Source organism: Anabrus simplex, chromosome 5 (assembly GCF_040414725.1).
Source record: "Anabrus simplex isolate iqAnaSimp1 chromosome 5, ASM4041472v1, whole genome shotgun sequence".
In the NCBI taxonomy this organism is placed as follows: domain Eukaryota; kingdom Metazoa; phylum Arthropoda; class Insecta; order Orthoptera; family Tettigoniidae; genus Anabrus; species Anabrus simplex.
The window spans coordinates 15,813,873-15,828,933 of record NC_090269.1 but is presented as its reverse complement, the minus strand read 5'-3'; the positions used below and the strand labels follow the sequence as shown (position 1 = coordinate 15,828,933).

Sequence of the window (15,061 nt, the reverse complement as noted above, 5' to 3'; positions counted from 1 at the left end):
CGCGTAATTAAAACCACAGTGAGAAGCCGATGAAGCCTTATGCATATGTGTTTCGCAGTGTCTCTAGTATGACCGTCGACTGTGTCTCATCACACTTGTCAGTTCTGAGCGTGCAGTGAGCACGTAAACCCACCTAGAGCAATAGAGTCTCCCACCAAGTGTGAAGGTGCATTCTTCAAATTGGAGGAAGGGTGAGAGCTTGCACAGGACATGTGATTGTGATGAGTGGTTTTCAAATCTTTAGTTGTCTTGCACTGAATTTCATGCTTTCTTCATAAATTTTATCTATATTCATGTCTTGTCTTAACTGATTTTGACTGATGCTGGTCTCTAGTAAGACTGAAATTAGTTTCAACAAATATATGTAACTTTTTTTCAGGTTACAACAAATAGTGTTGAATAGGTGAAAATCTTTAGCTTTCATTTTATACTATATTGCTCTTCAATACAGATTAATATGAAATTTATAACCTATAACGACATTTGCTCAGGAAAACACTAAGATATAATTTTCTGCACTATAATTACATTGTACGTACAAATTTTATTACAGTATTTTTCTGTTTCATTTTCTACATAAAATGTTTAAAATCCATAATTTTCTTTACTTCTAGCCTTTTCCAACAATACAGAATCTCCCTTTAATGAAGTCATGACATTTCTGACAATTAGGATCAAAATTATGTGAAACCTGAATTTCTGACTTTATCAGAATTGCTGAACATCTATTCCTTTTACCACAGCACAACACAAACTGCCAGCATTAACAATTTCTGCTAAAAGAATATGAAAATGAAAAAATGCAGGGTTTTGTTAAATGTTGTGTTGACATAAACCAGATGCCTCTGTGTCTCGCTCCAGCAAGTCCCGTACTTGGGCTCAGTGCCAGCGGTCCCCTCGCCTACTACACGGTTCAATCAAAGTGCAGAATTGTTAAATAATGAAATGAAATGCAGGATCAGCAAATGCTGTAAATTGATCATTTTAACCATGGCAGAAGTGAGTTGTTTAAATAAGGGGTAAAGGGCATCCCGTATGCTATTAAAATGGGACAGTGCTTCAGACGCTCAAGTATGGGAAATCCCATATAATACAGAACACCTGGCAACCCTAGTTGTAGCTGATACTTTTGTCAGAGTTACTTAAGTCTTTGAATTCCTTGACACTTTGAGTGAACTATTAATATTGTAAAATAACATTTCAGAAAAAAAGTTCGCTTAGGAGAGCACAACTGGCATTCAAATCCAGACCAACAGCGAGTTCATAATGGTGTTTTCATCGCAGACAAGTTCCAAGAGGTGGAGGTGGAAAATTCTGCATCAATTGATGATGAAAAGGAAGAAATCCTCTTGCTAATGCTGAAAAGAAATGTTGAACCAACTGGTAAGACTTGTCCCGCTTGTAACTTATTTAGCATACTGCAAGTGTCCAGCTCTTCCAAAAGAAGAGCAATTACAAGGTATTCATCATAATTAAGTATGGAAAACTTTAAACTGAAATATTCTAGGTAAGATAAAGCCACATATTTTATAATATTCAACTTATCAACCCTAGAACACTACACTAATTGGCTTTACGTCACACCAACACAGATAGATTTTATGGCAACAACAGGATAGGAAAGGGCTAGAAGTGGGCCTTAATTAAGATACAGCCCCAGAATTTGCCTGGAGTGAAAATGGGAAACCACAGAAAACCATCTTCAGGTCTGCCGACAGTGGGGTTCGAATCCATTACCTTCCAAATACAAGTTCACAGCTGCGAGTCCCTAACTGTACGGCCAACTCCTTCAGTCCTAGAACACTATTGCTTTGTAATATTTGAATCAGTATTTTGAGAAACAATGCAAGTCCATTTTCCTCCCAAATGAGGGAAGAGTATGTTAGTTTTCTACAATGATCAATGAACCTTTTTCTGCAGAAACTACAAAAGTTAGGCTTCATGTGCATTGTTGACTGAGGCTGCATTATTTGTGTTTCTTTAAGTAAAACAATAAGTCGATTGCTTGTGTTGTTTCTCTAGAAAATAGTGGTAAACAGCTGATTGCTTCACAACATATTCCTCCATTACAATAAATAAACTTTATATTTCCACCTATTCATTACAATTTTAATGCTGTTATTCAATTACAACATGTTAAATTCACAGGACTAGTTTCAACACGTACTTGCGTCATCTTCAGCTGTTTTCGAAAAACAGGCAACCTTAAAATTCATGACATGTCTTAAAATGTTTGGTATGAAAACCCATTAAATCTATAATTAAAACCTTGACTCATTAAAAACTATTATGACAAGTAAAAGACTTGCAAGTCAGTCATATAATAAAAGTTCATTGGTTAAATGATATCCTTATGAACAAGCAGTTGTGGAGTCCTTAAATTTGTTGTGCGATTGATAAAATGTTGTGTTCCATTTCACTACAGTGTGTATACTGCAGAACCATCTTGAAAAACGTGAAGGTTAGTCATATGGAATTTTCTGGATAAAATATTCTATGTCCTAGGCCTGTGAGGTGGAAACATTAAAGTGGCTTCTTATGATGTTTGTGAAACCAATTTTTCCTGGTTCAATGCGGAACCTGTAAATATATGAAAGCACGGTTAATGATCCAATGTTGAGTGTGTTGTGGCTCTATTCGGCATAATGATGAAGTAATTGTATGTAGGACTCACCTCAAACTGCCGTGAGACAATGCTATTATTAGCCGCGCACTATGTTTCTTACGTTAATATTCCTCCATGACGAGAACACCTCTATTTGTTTCTCCATGCGTACGGAATTTCAGAATATATTACATGTGGTTTTGTGCAATTCATGAGGCACATTGTAATTATTTGTTTGTGAAATGTATATGTCTGAACCTCCCCTGTGAACCATGTGACCTTGCCGTGGTGGGGAGGCTTGCGTGTTCCAAAGAAGCAGATAGCCGAACCGCAGGTGCAACCATACCGGATGGGTATCTGTTGAGAGACCAGACTAAGGAATGGTTCATCGAAAGGGGGGTAGCAGCCTTTCGGAAGTTGCAAGGGCGGCAGTCTAGATGATTGACTGATATGGCCTTGTAATAACACTCAACAGGGCTTAGCTGTGTTGATACTGCTACACGGTTGAAAGCAACGGGAAACTACAGCCATAACTAACTCCCGAGGACATGCAGCTCTCTCTGTATGAATGATGTACTGATGATGGCTTACTCCCAAGTAAAATATTCCGGAGGTAAACTAGTCCCCCATTCGGATCTCCGGGTGGGGAATACACGAGCGTGGGCGATCATCAGGAAGATAGATACTGACATTCTGCGAGTCAGAGCGTGGAATGTTAGAAGTTTGAATCGTTGTGGTAGGTTAGAGAATCTGAAAAGAGAGATGGATAGACTAAAGTTAGATGTAGTTGGTATAAATGAAGTACGTTGGCAGGAAGAACAGGATTTCTGGTCAGGCTACTACCGAATTATCAACACAAAATCAAACAGGGGTAATGCAGGAGTTGGTTTAATAATGAATATGAAAATAGGGCAGCGGGTAAGCTACTACGACCAGCATAGTGAAAGAATTATTGTCATCAAGATAGACACCAAACCAATGCCCATCACAATAGTGCAGGTCTATATGCCTACTAGTTCAGCAGATGATGAGGAAATCGAAAGAATACATTGTACCGGTTACGGCCTGTGCATGTGTATTTTTTGATAGTTAATTGCATTTAATCATCACGCGTAATATTCCGAACAAGCCTGGTTTGTTTACATTCGGTGGAACGAGCGAGCGAGTCGAGGACAGCTGTGTGTGTGACGTGGCGGCAGGGGCAAGATAGATCACCCGCCTGACCTGGTATGTTCTGCATTCAAGCGTCACACCTTCACGAACATTCGATTAAGAAAATTTTAAAACTCCTCTAATAATTATGGTAGCGACTTGAGCGACATGTCATTTTGAAGGGAATCACATAAACGTCGCAAAGCGCGAATCTCAAGTAAATCCGTCGAGGGATTCATGGGATAACCAGCTTCAAGGGATCACGCTATATGATGACGTAGAAGCCCCCAAACCGAATATAAGGAGGGCTCACTTTAGCCTGATCAGTCAGTCACAGCTGAGTATTCAGCCTGGCTCTACACGCTGCCGTAGTCATCAGAGGCTATCTTCAAGTAGTTACAGTCTTCATGCAGAACTTAAACCATCACGGCCATATGGGACTTATCAATTGTGCGTGCGTGAACTCTAAAATTATTCAAAGTCTTTCTGAACATGGACTTGTAATATCCATGAGTGTTAAGGAACAAATTATTCTAAGTCTTTGTGGACATTGACTTGCACTTTCTGCCAGTGATGAACTCTAAAATTATTCAAAGTCTTTATGAACATGGACTTGTAATAATTGCGAGTGTTAAGGAACAATTTATTCAAAGTCTTTACAGACAGTGACTTGCAATTTTCGCCAGTGATGAACTCTAAAATTATTCAAAGTCTTAATAATAATAATCGTATGGCCTCAGCTACCGTGTGCAGACATTCCGATTTGACGCCATCTGGCTGTCTGCTCGTCAATTTTGACGTTCTGTTTTACTCTAGGTCCGTTAGATGTCAGACAGAGTAAACGAGATCTCTCTTGGGTGTCTATGGCTGAGATTTAATTAATTTTGTCGGGTAAATACCAAATGTATCACCAGAGATCTTTTACATGCCGACATCGTACGACATGGAGTGTCGAATGGACTTTTTTCCGCCCTTCAAAAATCCGACTACCTCTGCCGGGTTTGAACCCGCTATCTTGGGATCCGGAAGCCGACACTCTACCACGGATCCACAGAGGCAGCTATTAAAAGTCTTTATGAACATTGACTTGTAATTTTCGCCAGTGATGAACTCTAAAATTATTCAAAGTCTTTAAGAACATGGACTTGTAATATTTGCGAGTGTTTAGGGACAATTTATTCAAAGTCTTTATGAACATTGACTTGTAATATTTGCGAGTGTTAAGGAACAATTTATTTGTAATTTTTGCCAGTGATGAACTCTAAAATTATTCAAAGTCCTTACAGACATTGACTTGTAATTTTCGCCAGTGATGAACTCTGAAATTATTCAAAGTCTTTACGAACATTGACTTGCAATTTCTGCCAGTGATGAACTCTAAAATTATTCAAAGTCTATATGAACATGGACTTGTCATTTTCGCGAATTCTTTAAAGTCTTTTATGGACAGTGACGTAATTTTTACCAGTGGTGAACTCTGAAATTATTCAAAGCCTTTGTGAACATGGACTTGTCGTTTTCATGAGTGTTAAGGAACGAATTCTTTAAAGTCTTTATGGACATTGACTTGTGATTTTGCCAGTGGTGAGAAACCAATTATTCAAGGTCTTTATGAACTTTGACTTGTAAATTCTGCGAGTGACGAAAGAACACATTTTCGATGTCTTTGTGGACATTGAGTCCATCAGCCACATTGGACTTAGGTGATGAGTGATTACCTGCAACATCGTCAGAGACCATCGGATATCATCCAGAACATCGGAAGTTCGAGACTTACTCATACACGACCAACCTACAATACAATATTGTATTGAACAGGTGGACTTATAATATTGTAATAATACTTGAGACATACGTCAACTTCAATACGGAACCAAAATGAGAATAGTTACTTGTAACAACCTGGGTGTTCCGGCCTCATCTTAACGGAGTATTTAGCATCTTCCGAAACGTGTTCCAGCCTGTTCGGCTCAGTGAGCTGGAGACCAGGACCATTAAAAGGACGATGTTGAAGAAAACCCCTACCTACAATGAGGTGATGTGCAATTTGATATGCATTTCATGAATAAACTCTTATTCAATCTGATTAAAATTTTTCTTGTAGATAGGACCCTGCCTCCTGTACCAAGCCCTAGCTAGTGTCCATCCAGTTTCGCCCTGAGAACTATTTCATGCTTACGTTAAAATTAAAATCTTAAAGTCGGGCTCTTTTACTGGTACAATATGAAGAGATAGAAGATTTAATACAATATGTAAAAGGTGACGAGAATCTAATTGTGATGGGAGACTGGAATGCAGTGGTAGGCCAAGGAAGAGAAGGTAATACAGTAGGAGAATTCGGATTGGGACAAAGGAATGAAAGAGGAAGTCAGCTGGTTGAATTCTGCACAGATCATAATTTAGTCCTTGCCAATACTTGGTTCAAACACCACAAACGATGGCTGTATACGTGGACGAGACCTGGGGACACAGGAAGGTATCAAATAGACTTCATTATGATTCGACAGAGATTCAGAAACCAGGTGTTGGATTGCAAAACTTTCCCAGGAGCAGACGTGGACTCTGACTACAACTTGTTGATCATGAAATGCCATCTGAAGTTGAAGAAAGTGAAGAAAGTAAAGAATGCAAAAAGATGGGTGAAAAGAAAAGAGTGTGAGGGATCATTTCAAGGAACATGTTGTACAAGGGCTGAATGAAAAGGCTGAAGGAAACACAATAGAGGAAGAGTGGATAGTAACGAAAAATGAAGTCAGTAGGGCTACTGAAGAAATGTTAGGGAGGAAGAAAAGATCAACTAAGAATCAGTGGATAACTCAGGAGATACTAGACCTGACTGATGAACGACAAAAGTACAAGAATGTTAAAAATGAAGAGGGCAGAAAAGAATACAGGTGATTAAAGAATCAAGTGAATAGAAAGTGCAAGGTAGCTAAGGAAGAATGGCTGAAGGAGAAGTGCAAGGAAGTTGAAGGTTGTATGGTCCTGGGAAAGGTAGATGCTGCATACAGGAAAATCAAGGAAACCTTTGGAGAAAGGAAATCTAGGTGTATGAATATTAAGAGCTCAGATGGAAAGACCCTTGTAGGGAAAGAAGACAAAGCAGAAAGATGGCAAAAACATATCCAACAGTTGTATCAAGGTAAAGATGTAGATAATTTGGTTCTGGAACAAAAAGAGGCTGTTAATGCTGATGAAATGGGAGACCCAATTTTGAGGTCAGAGTTTGACAGAGCTGTGAGAGACCTAAATAGGAACAAGGCATCTGAAATTGATGACATTCCCTCTGAATTACTGACTGGCTTAGAAGAAAGCAGCATGGCAAGATTATTCCACTTAGTGTGTAAGATGTATGAGACAGGAGAAGTCCCATCCGATTTTCGGCAGAATGTTGTTATACCTATTCCCAAGAAAACCGGTGCGGACAGGTGTGAAAAATAATCGCACCATTAGTTTAGTATCTCATGCCTGCAAAATTTTAACATGTATTATTTACAGAAGGATGGAAAAACAAGTTGAAGCTGAGTTGGGAGAAGATCAATTTGGCTTCAGAAGAAATGTAGGAACATGTGAAGCAACCCTGACTTTATGTCTTATCTTAGAGGATCGAATCAAGAAGGACAAGCCCATGTACACGGCATTCATAGATCTAGAAAAGGCATTTGATAATGTTGATTGGACCAAGCTATTTAAGATTCTGAAGGTGATTGGGATCAGATACCGAGAACGAAGAATTATCTACAATCTGTATAGAAATCAGTCTGCAGTGATAAGAAAGGAGGGCTTTGAAAAAGAAGCAGCAATCCAGAAAGGAGTGAGGCAAGGCTGTAGTTTGTCCCCCTCCTTTTCAATGTTTACATAGAACAGGCAGTAAAGGAAATCAAAGAGGAATTTGGAAAGAGAATCATAATCCAAGGAGAGGAAATCAAAAACTTGAGATTTGCTGATGATATTGTTATTTTATCTGAGACTGCAAAAGATCTTGAGAAGCTGCTGAATGGTATGGACAAAGTCTTGGGTAAGGAGTACAAGGTGAAAATAAATAAGTCCAAAACAAAAGTAATGGAGTGCAGTCGAAAGAAGACAGGTGCTGCAGGAAATATTAGATTAGGAAATGAAGTCTTAAAGGAAGTTGATGAATATTGTTACTTGGGTAGTAAAATAATTGACAATGACAGAAATAAGGAGGACATAAGATGCAGACTAACTCAAGCAAGGAAGAGCTTTCTTAAGAAAAGAAATTTGTTCACTTCAAACATTGATATAGGAATTAGAAAGATGTTTTTGATGATTTTCGTGTGGAGCGTGGCATTGTATGGATGTGAAACATGGACAATAACTAGCTCAGAAAGAAAGAGAATAAAAGCTTTTGAAATGTGGTGTTACTGAAGAATGTTGAAGGTGAGATGGATAGATCGAATCACGAAAGTAGTTAATAGTTGTAGAAATTTAGCAAATATTGTGTGTGCACGTGTGTGTGTGTGTGTATGTGTGCATGTGTGTGTTTTTTTTACATTTAGTTCCACAAATATTGGTGTTTAGTGTTTGTTTGTAGTAATCTGCAATTAGCGGCATTTATTTACATTTTTCATACTGAGTAGTTCCATAGGCGTTCGCTAGATTTATAATTTAGCACTGTGTGAAAGATGAAATATCTCTTTCTTTTTAATATTATTATTAAAATATCAGTAGGTTTGTTGAAAAAATACTTACTGTACCGGGAGGTACACCTCAATCCCGTGCATTTAAATGAAGCACCTTGAAGAATGCTATCTAACACATAAAGCTTGCAACAACTGTTTCAAGAAATTTGGACTTTTCTCCATAGATGTCTCTGCAAAAAAAAAAAAAAAAAAAAAAAAAAAAAAAAAAAAAAAAAAAAAAAAAAAAAAAACTGATGTCATGCACTCTGGTGTAAAATGGAACTACTAAAAATTTAAAGCTTTTTTTGTATTCATAGGTTTTCTAAACTGAATCGAGTATTCCTTGTTTTTGATATTTCAAAGTTTGCCACACTTTTAACTCATCCCACCAGCTTTGGAGTCTGGTCAATCAGAAATTTTGTGTATTTAATTTTCAGCCAATCACATGCTTCTTGTAACTTCTTGGTTGTCCAATAAAAAGTAGAGGGTGTGTCTGGACTTATTCCAGGGCCTTCTTGAACCTTCCTCTCGGGTATAAAATCTGACGCCTTTACGAGCTAACTTGTCTTATTGATCATCTTGTTATTGAGAGTGTGTGTTAAGAGAGGAGGCGGAGGCCTCATCTATCAGCAAGCAGAACATCAGCTAAGGTAATGGCCACCATTTTTCTAACTCAGTAGTTATCTTTGCAAGCTAACTCGAGGGGAAGGTTTCCTATCTTTAATAATGTAACTGTAAATTTCCTAAAATGTAAACGTTTATTTTTTTCTCATGTAAAAGTTCAAGTAAATCAAGAGTACTTAACTGAAATCTGGGGGTAGAGAGTGTGTTACCCTCTTGAACTCCCCTTCCATTTAATTTGGAGGTGACTACGATTTTGTAACTGTTTTCACTATTGTAAATTGTAACTTACCTTGTCCATCTAGTCACCTCAGTAGTTTCGGATTAGCCTCTGTATTGTCGGGCCACAAGCCCAAGTAGGGTTTTAATCTTTGATTTCAAGGAGCGCAAGTTTCCGCCTCCATATATTATTGATTTTTGGGCCAGTAATTGAACCTGTTGCTTTCCACCAAGGCCCGATAGAATGGGTACTCGATACCCCTGTATTATTTCTTCCATGTAAACTTAAAAGACAACTGATACGGCCTTGCAAATTGTAGGTCATGTCTAGAGAGGCCTGAAAGTATAAGTTTTATTGAGCAAAGACACTCTAATCCCAAATGTTAAAGTTAAAGGTTGCCTTGAGAAGGCTGTAAGGGTTTTGGAGTGCAATCTCCTTGGTAGTATTATAGAAAATAGAGGCTCTTTCTTGTAATGTAAAAGATATTGTTTGTGAATACTGAATGGTGCCTTTGGAAGGCTGTAACTTGTAACCTTTGGAGCAAAAGGTGCTCTTGAAAATTGTGATTTAAACATCCTGTAAAAGAAATTAGGAGATTTGTCTCCTTGCCTATCTAACTAAATGCAAGAGTTGCGATGTTGGGACTTTTGTAAATTGGGAGCTTGAAGCTCAAATTGTAACTAACCATTTCTTGGTTTTTCTGTTGTTGTTTTTTTCTATCTTGTACCAAACTAGCCCTCTACCTGAAATCTTGTTCTGTCGCCAAGCGAACTGTTTTGTTTTGTTAAAATTTTATATCTGAAAAGAAATATAACCTTTAGTTTTAAAGTTTTAAATTTATCTTTCACTGTCGTAGATAGACCCATTCAAGCCAGCACCTTCTTTCACTTCTCTGTGATCCACAAAATACGGTAACACTTACAAAGATGGGATATTAAAAATGGTAATAACTTTGGCAGTGGTTATATTAGTGCAGGCAATTGACAGGGTATTTCAAATAGCAGTTCAAGTGTTCCACCTATCACGAAGGTAATAACTTCTTTAAATAACTTGATACAGTTGTAAATTTTGTTTAAAGAAAGGATTTCAACAGAACATATAGTATTTCACTGGCAAAATAATTAACAGTCCTATTGTTATTGACTATTGTCACTCTTCGTATTCAAATATTGGCATTGTTGGCTACAGTTATGAACAAAGGGTGTAGTGTATCAAGTGAATATAAATAAAAATCAGCTGGTTCTTGTATTTTGATCATTTGTAGTTCTAAGTAGGCAGTTAAAGTATCCATAATTTACATCTCACATTCTTGATCTTTAAGTATTTATGAACGGTTAGCTAATAATCAAGTTCCTATATCCCAATAATTGCAATTCAAGTCCCTGGCGTAGTTTTGACAGAAATATTTTTGAAAAATTATTGTAAACAACCTCATATTTTTCAGCATTTAAGGACACTTTTATTCTCCGTCCCACGGAGTAGGGAAAATAATATTAATCCACCATCTGTTATAATCACACAACCACATTTCAGTTGAAAATTGTATTGTAGATACGGTATCTTTGTGCAAACAGCAGGTTTCATTTCTATTACAGCATACTAGAATACAGTAGTATTAATATTAATCTGTTTAAGCATTTAACTTTGTTGGTGGTATGGTAGTTCTTGCGAATTTCTAACATTAGGCCTAATTGGAATTTTCATTTCTATTTGTGCTTAGTAATAACCTATTGTAATTAGAATACATCTGAATGTAGTTTAAAAATTATTGTAGTGTATTGTAGTAACTTATTAGAAATTAGAGTGTTTATTCTATTATTTTGAGTAGTCTTGCCAATTTCAAACTTTAATCGTAACTTTCTTTTCTGTTTGTGCTTAGTAATAACCTGTTGTAATTAGAATGCATCTGAACATAGTTTTAAATTATTGTAGTGTATTGTAGTATCTGAACATACAGTAGTTTAAAATTATAGTATCGTATTAGAAATTAGTGTGTTTATTGTATTACTGTGAAATATTTGTGTAGTAAAGTATCTGTGGTATTTGTTGTAACTCTCTTACTAGAATTCTGTTGTAGTAAATAGGGCAGGCTTAACTGCAGTTTCGAATTGTGTAATTCTTGTGTATTATTTTCTGTTTTCAGTAATTAACTATAATTTTCATCCTGTTAGGTTGTTGTAGGAAACAAACTTGTACAACTAAGTAGTATTGTAGTGTAGTAGTAGCCTATTCAGTAAAGAATGGCTAAGGAGTGCAAGTGTAGGAACTGTGGATTTGGCCAAGCATTAAGGAGTATGAGGGAGGAGTTGGAGAGTTTGAGGGAGATAATTAGGATTCTCTCAGAGGACAGGAAGGAAAGTAGGCCTTCCTCAAACAATGTACAATGTACAGGTGTAAAAGAGGGATGGGAAGGAAAGGAGGGGAATTCTGGAAGACAGGTGGTCTAATGTTTTAAGGGGAAGGAGATTTCAGGCTAAGGGCTCCATTCAGCATAAGAATTCAGGACAGGTGTCTGTGAGAAATCGGTACGAGTCACTGCAGGTAGAACAACGAAGGGAAGATGAGGAACAGGGAATTGTTGCTGAGAAGTGTGGAGGTAGGAGAAGGGAAAAGGTAGGAAAGGGAAATGTGGAGTAGTGGATAGAAAAAGACAGGTGGAACAGGGTCATGGGATAGAGAAAAGAGAAGAGGAAGTAGCTTCTGTAGCTGTCAGGAAAGACAGGACTGACCAGGAGGAGAGGGGATGAAATGAGGTGGGTAGGGTTGAGGCTCTGATCATGGGGGATTCCACTATTAGACAAATGGGGAAAGTGTGTGGAGGAAAGGGAACCAGGGTGGAGTGTTATCCAGGAATTAGGTTAAGGCAGATGTTGAGGAAAGTAGAAGAGAAGGAAGAGGAAAAGGAAGAGGTGGTAGTGTTTCACATTGATACTAACAACGTAAGACAAGCAGGTATTAATACCAACATAGTTGGGGATGTGTGGGATCTGGTAAATGCAGCATGGGTGAAGTTTAAGGAAGCAGAGATTGTTATCAGTGGAATACTGTGTTGATTGGGGATTTAAATGAGACTATGGAGTGGGTATGTGAGAAACTGTGAGTGAGATTTCTAGATCCTAATGCGTGGGTAGGAGATAGGGATCTGCACTTTAACTGCAGTGGTACATATAAGTTAGGAAATTTGTTTAGAAGGCTAATAGGGAGGTACATTCAGGGAAAGGGGGTGGCGTAGGGAGCAGTGATAAGGGAACAGGGAACTAGAAGTCAAGTAGGGATGACATAAAAATGTTAGTGCTGAAATATAGAAGTTTGTAAAGAAAGGAATAGAATTAATTAATTTAATAATTTGGTAAAACCAAATGAGCTTTATAGAGAAACCAAAGTATAGATGGTATTAGTGATCACTAAGCTTGTTTTTGTGGTACCGTAGTTAAAAATAAATGTGACAGAAAGGAAGATATTAAATTTAGGGCTATTAGGCAGTACCATATGGTCGATAAAACAGGCATGAGGGAGTTTTTAAAAAGTAACTATGATCGGTGGAAAACAGTAAATAAAAATATAAACAGACTCGGGGATGGGTTTAAAGCTATTGTTGAGGAATGTGAAAATAGGTTTGTACCTTTAAAGGTTGTAAGGAATGATAAAGATCCACTATAAACTGAAGGTTATATTTTCAGAACACAAAATTTAACAACAAGTAGCAAGTAGCAAACATTAAACAAGATTGGGAAAAATCCAAGATATAGAATCTTAACACTTTGGGCTTTAAGCCCCTAGCCTTACATTTCCTGAGCTACTAGCTCAAATTTACCAAAGAGCACAAATTTACACAAGGGCAGAAATCCCCTAATTCAAAGAGCACTTGCTCCCAACATTACAACATCTAGCCTTCCAGAGGCATACATTAATCATACAAAACTGAAAAAGAGCTAACAGGCTCTCAGTTTCTCAAGCCTACTCAAGGGAACATTGCATGAAAATCTGATAATCTCTGGCCTTATGAGGCACTATTTACATATAGAAATCGTATTACACAGAGGTATCTAGTAGCCAACCTACAGGGCCTTAGTGAAAAAAGAACAGTTTAAATTAACAGCCCGCGTACAATTTGAATGGAGTCGAAGACTGAGCTCCAAAAAGAAACTTTAAAACCTATAGGGCCCTTGGCCGACGAAACAGGGGCTATTCCCAAACTACTGAGGTTGCTCGCATGGAAATAACTTTAATACATTGCAGAAATGAAAGGTTACAAAAATTTGGCACCTCAAACCAAGATGAAGGGGAGCTCGAGAGGGTACATCACTCTCTGTCCCCAATTTACAGTTAAAGTTTTTACGACGTTTTTACATTAAAATCAAATAATAATATTAGATTAAAAATTCCACCTGTTCAATACATAAGTGTTTTTTATTTAAATTTAAGATATAGTTCTTAAGATATTACATACAGGGACATGTTTCACCCATGTTGAGGGCATCATCAGCCTAAAAATCTCAAATCTAAAAGAAAGATAGATCAGAATCCTGATTGTTTTTATACTTAAGTAAGAGGTACAATTTGTATAGATTTTTGCGAATGTCTTGTTTTTTAAAATGTGGTAACAAGTGGTTAGTTAGAAGTTTAAAAATAAAACATAAAATTGCTGCGCTGAAATAAAATTTGGTAAAATATGGTGCCTTACTCTGGAGATGGCAAAAGTAGCTTATAATAGCTTAATAAATTAGGAATAAAAGTCACTCTTAGTGGTAGTAAGTTGTTCAAGTGCTTAGGAGCAATGACAGGTATTCAAGGTTTCAGAACTTTAACACTCTTGGGCTACAAGCCCCTAGTTTACAATTTTTGAGCTCCCAGCTCAAATTTTACAGACGAACATAAATTTGTTCAAAGGGCAGAAATCCCCTAAGTTCATAGAGCACTTGCTCCCAAAATACAACATCTAGCCTTCAAGAGGCAAACAGTAATCTTACTTTGAAAAAGAGCTAACAGGCTCTCAGTTTTCCAAGCCTATTCAAGGCAACCTCAACTTACAAATTCTGGCTTCTGAAGGCACAACTTACAATAGGAAAATGATTATACAGGGGTATTTAATACCCAACCTACTGGGCCTTCATGTAAAAGGAAAAACAGTTAAATAAATGGCCCAAACACAAAATGGAGGCGAATACCTTACACTCCTAGATATGAACACTTAAAACCTAAAGGGCACTAGGCCAATGAAACAGGGGCTATTCCAAAACTATGGAGGTGACTCTTATAAGAATAGATTAGAACATTACGGAAAGGAAGAAAACCAGTTACCAAACGTAGTCACCTCAAACAATATGAAGGTGAGCTCGAGAGGGTCCATCACTCTCTATCCCCGATTTCCAGTTAAAGATTTTATGAAGTTTTACATTAGCCAGCTGAAAGTTACATTTTTAGGAAAACTAGGTTACATAGTTAATGATTTGGACCTTTCCCTCAGGTTAAACTGCGCAGCTAGCAAGAAATAAAGATGTTATGTGGCCATTACCTTGTTGGAGTACTGCTGCCTGATGAAAGAGGCGCCGCCCGCCTCCTGCTTGACACAGACACTAGGTCAGATGACGATCAATTGGCCAAGAGACAAGAAAATACGCAGTTTATAAACTCTTAGGGAAAGTTCGAGAGCATTCAAGATTAACTAGCCACATCCTCTCAATTTATTGGTCAATTTAAAAGTTACACTCAAAATCGATGATGAAGACTGTGATTGGTAGAAAATTAGTTACAGAAATTACGGATTGGCTAGATTCAAAACTGGCGGAAAGAAAAGATAAATATTGCTAACCCAAAAGT

General features: G+C 37.4%; 1 protein-coding gene across 2 annotated transcripts in view; it reads left to right on the top strand.

Moving 5' to 3' along the window:
- LOC136874328 (spaetzle-processing enzyme) overlaps positions 1-15,061 on the top strand; it is a 125,987-nt gene that overhangs the window by 101,762 nt on the left and 9,164 nt on the right. For both annotated transcript variants that reach the window (XM_068227716.1, XM_068227717.1), the window contains one exon: positions 1,205-1,383. In XM_068227716.1, coding sequence (XP_068083817.1) covers positions 1,205-1,383 — 179 coding nt within the window. The remainder of the gene's footprint in view (positions 1-1,204; positions 1,384-15,061) is intronic.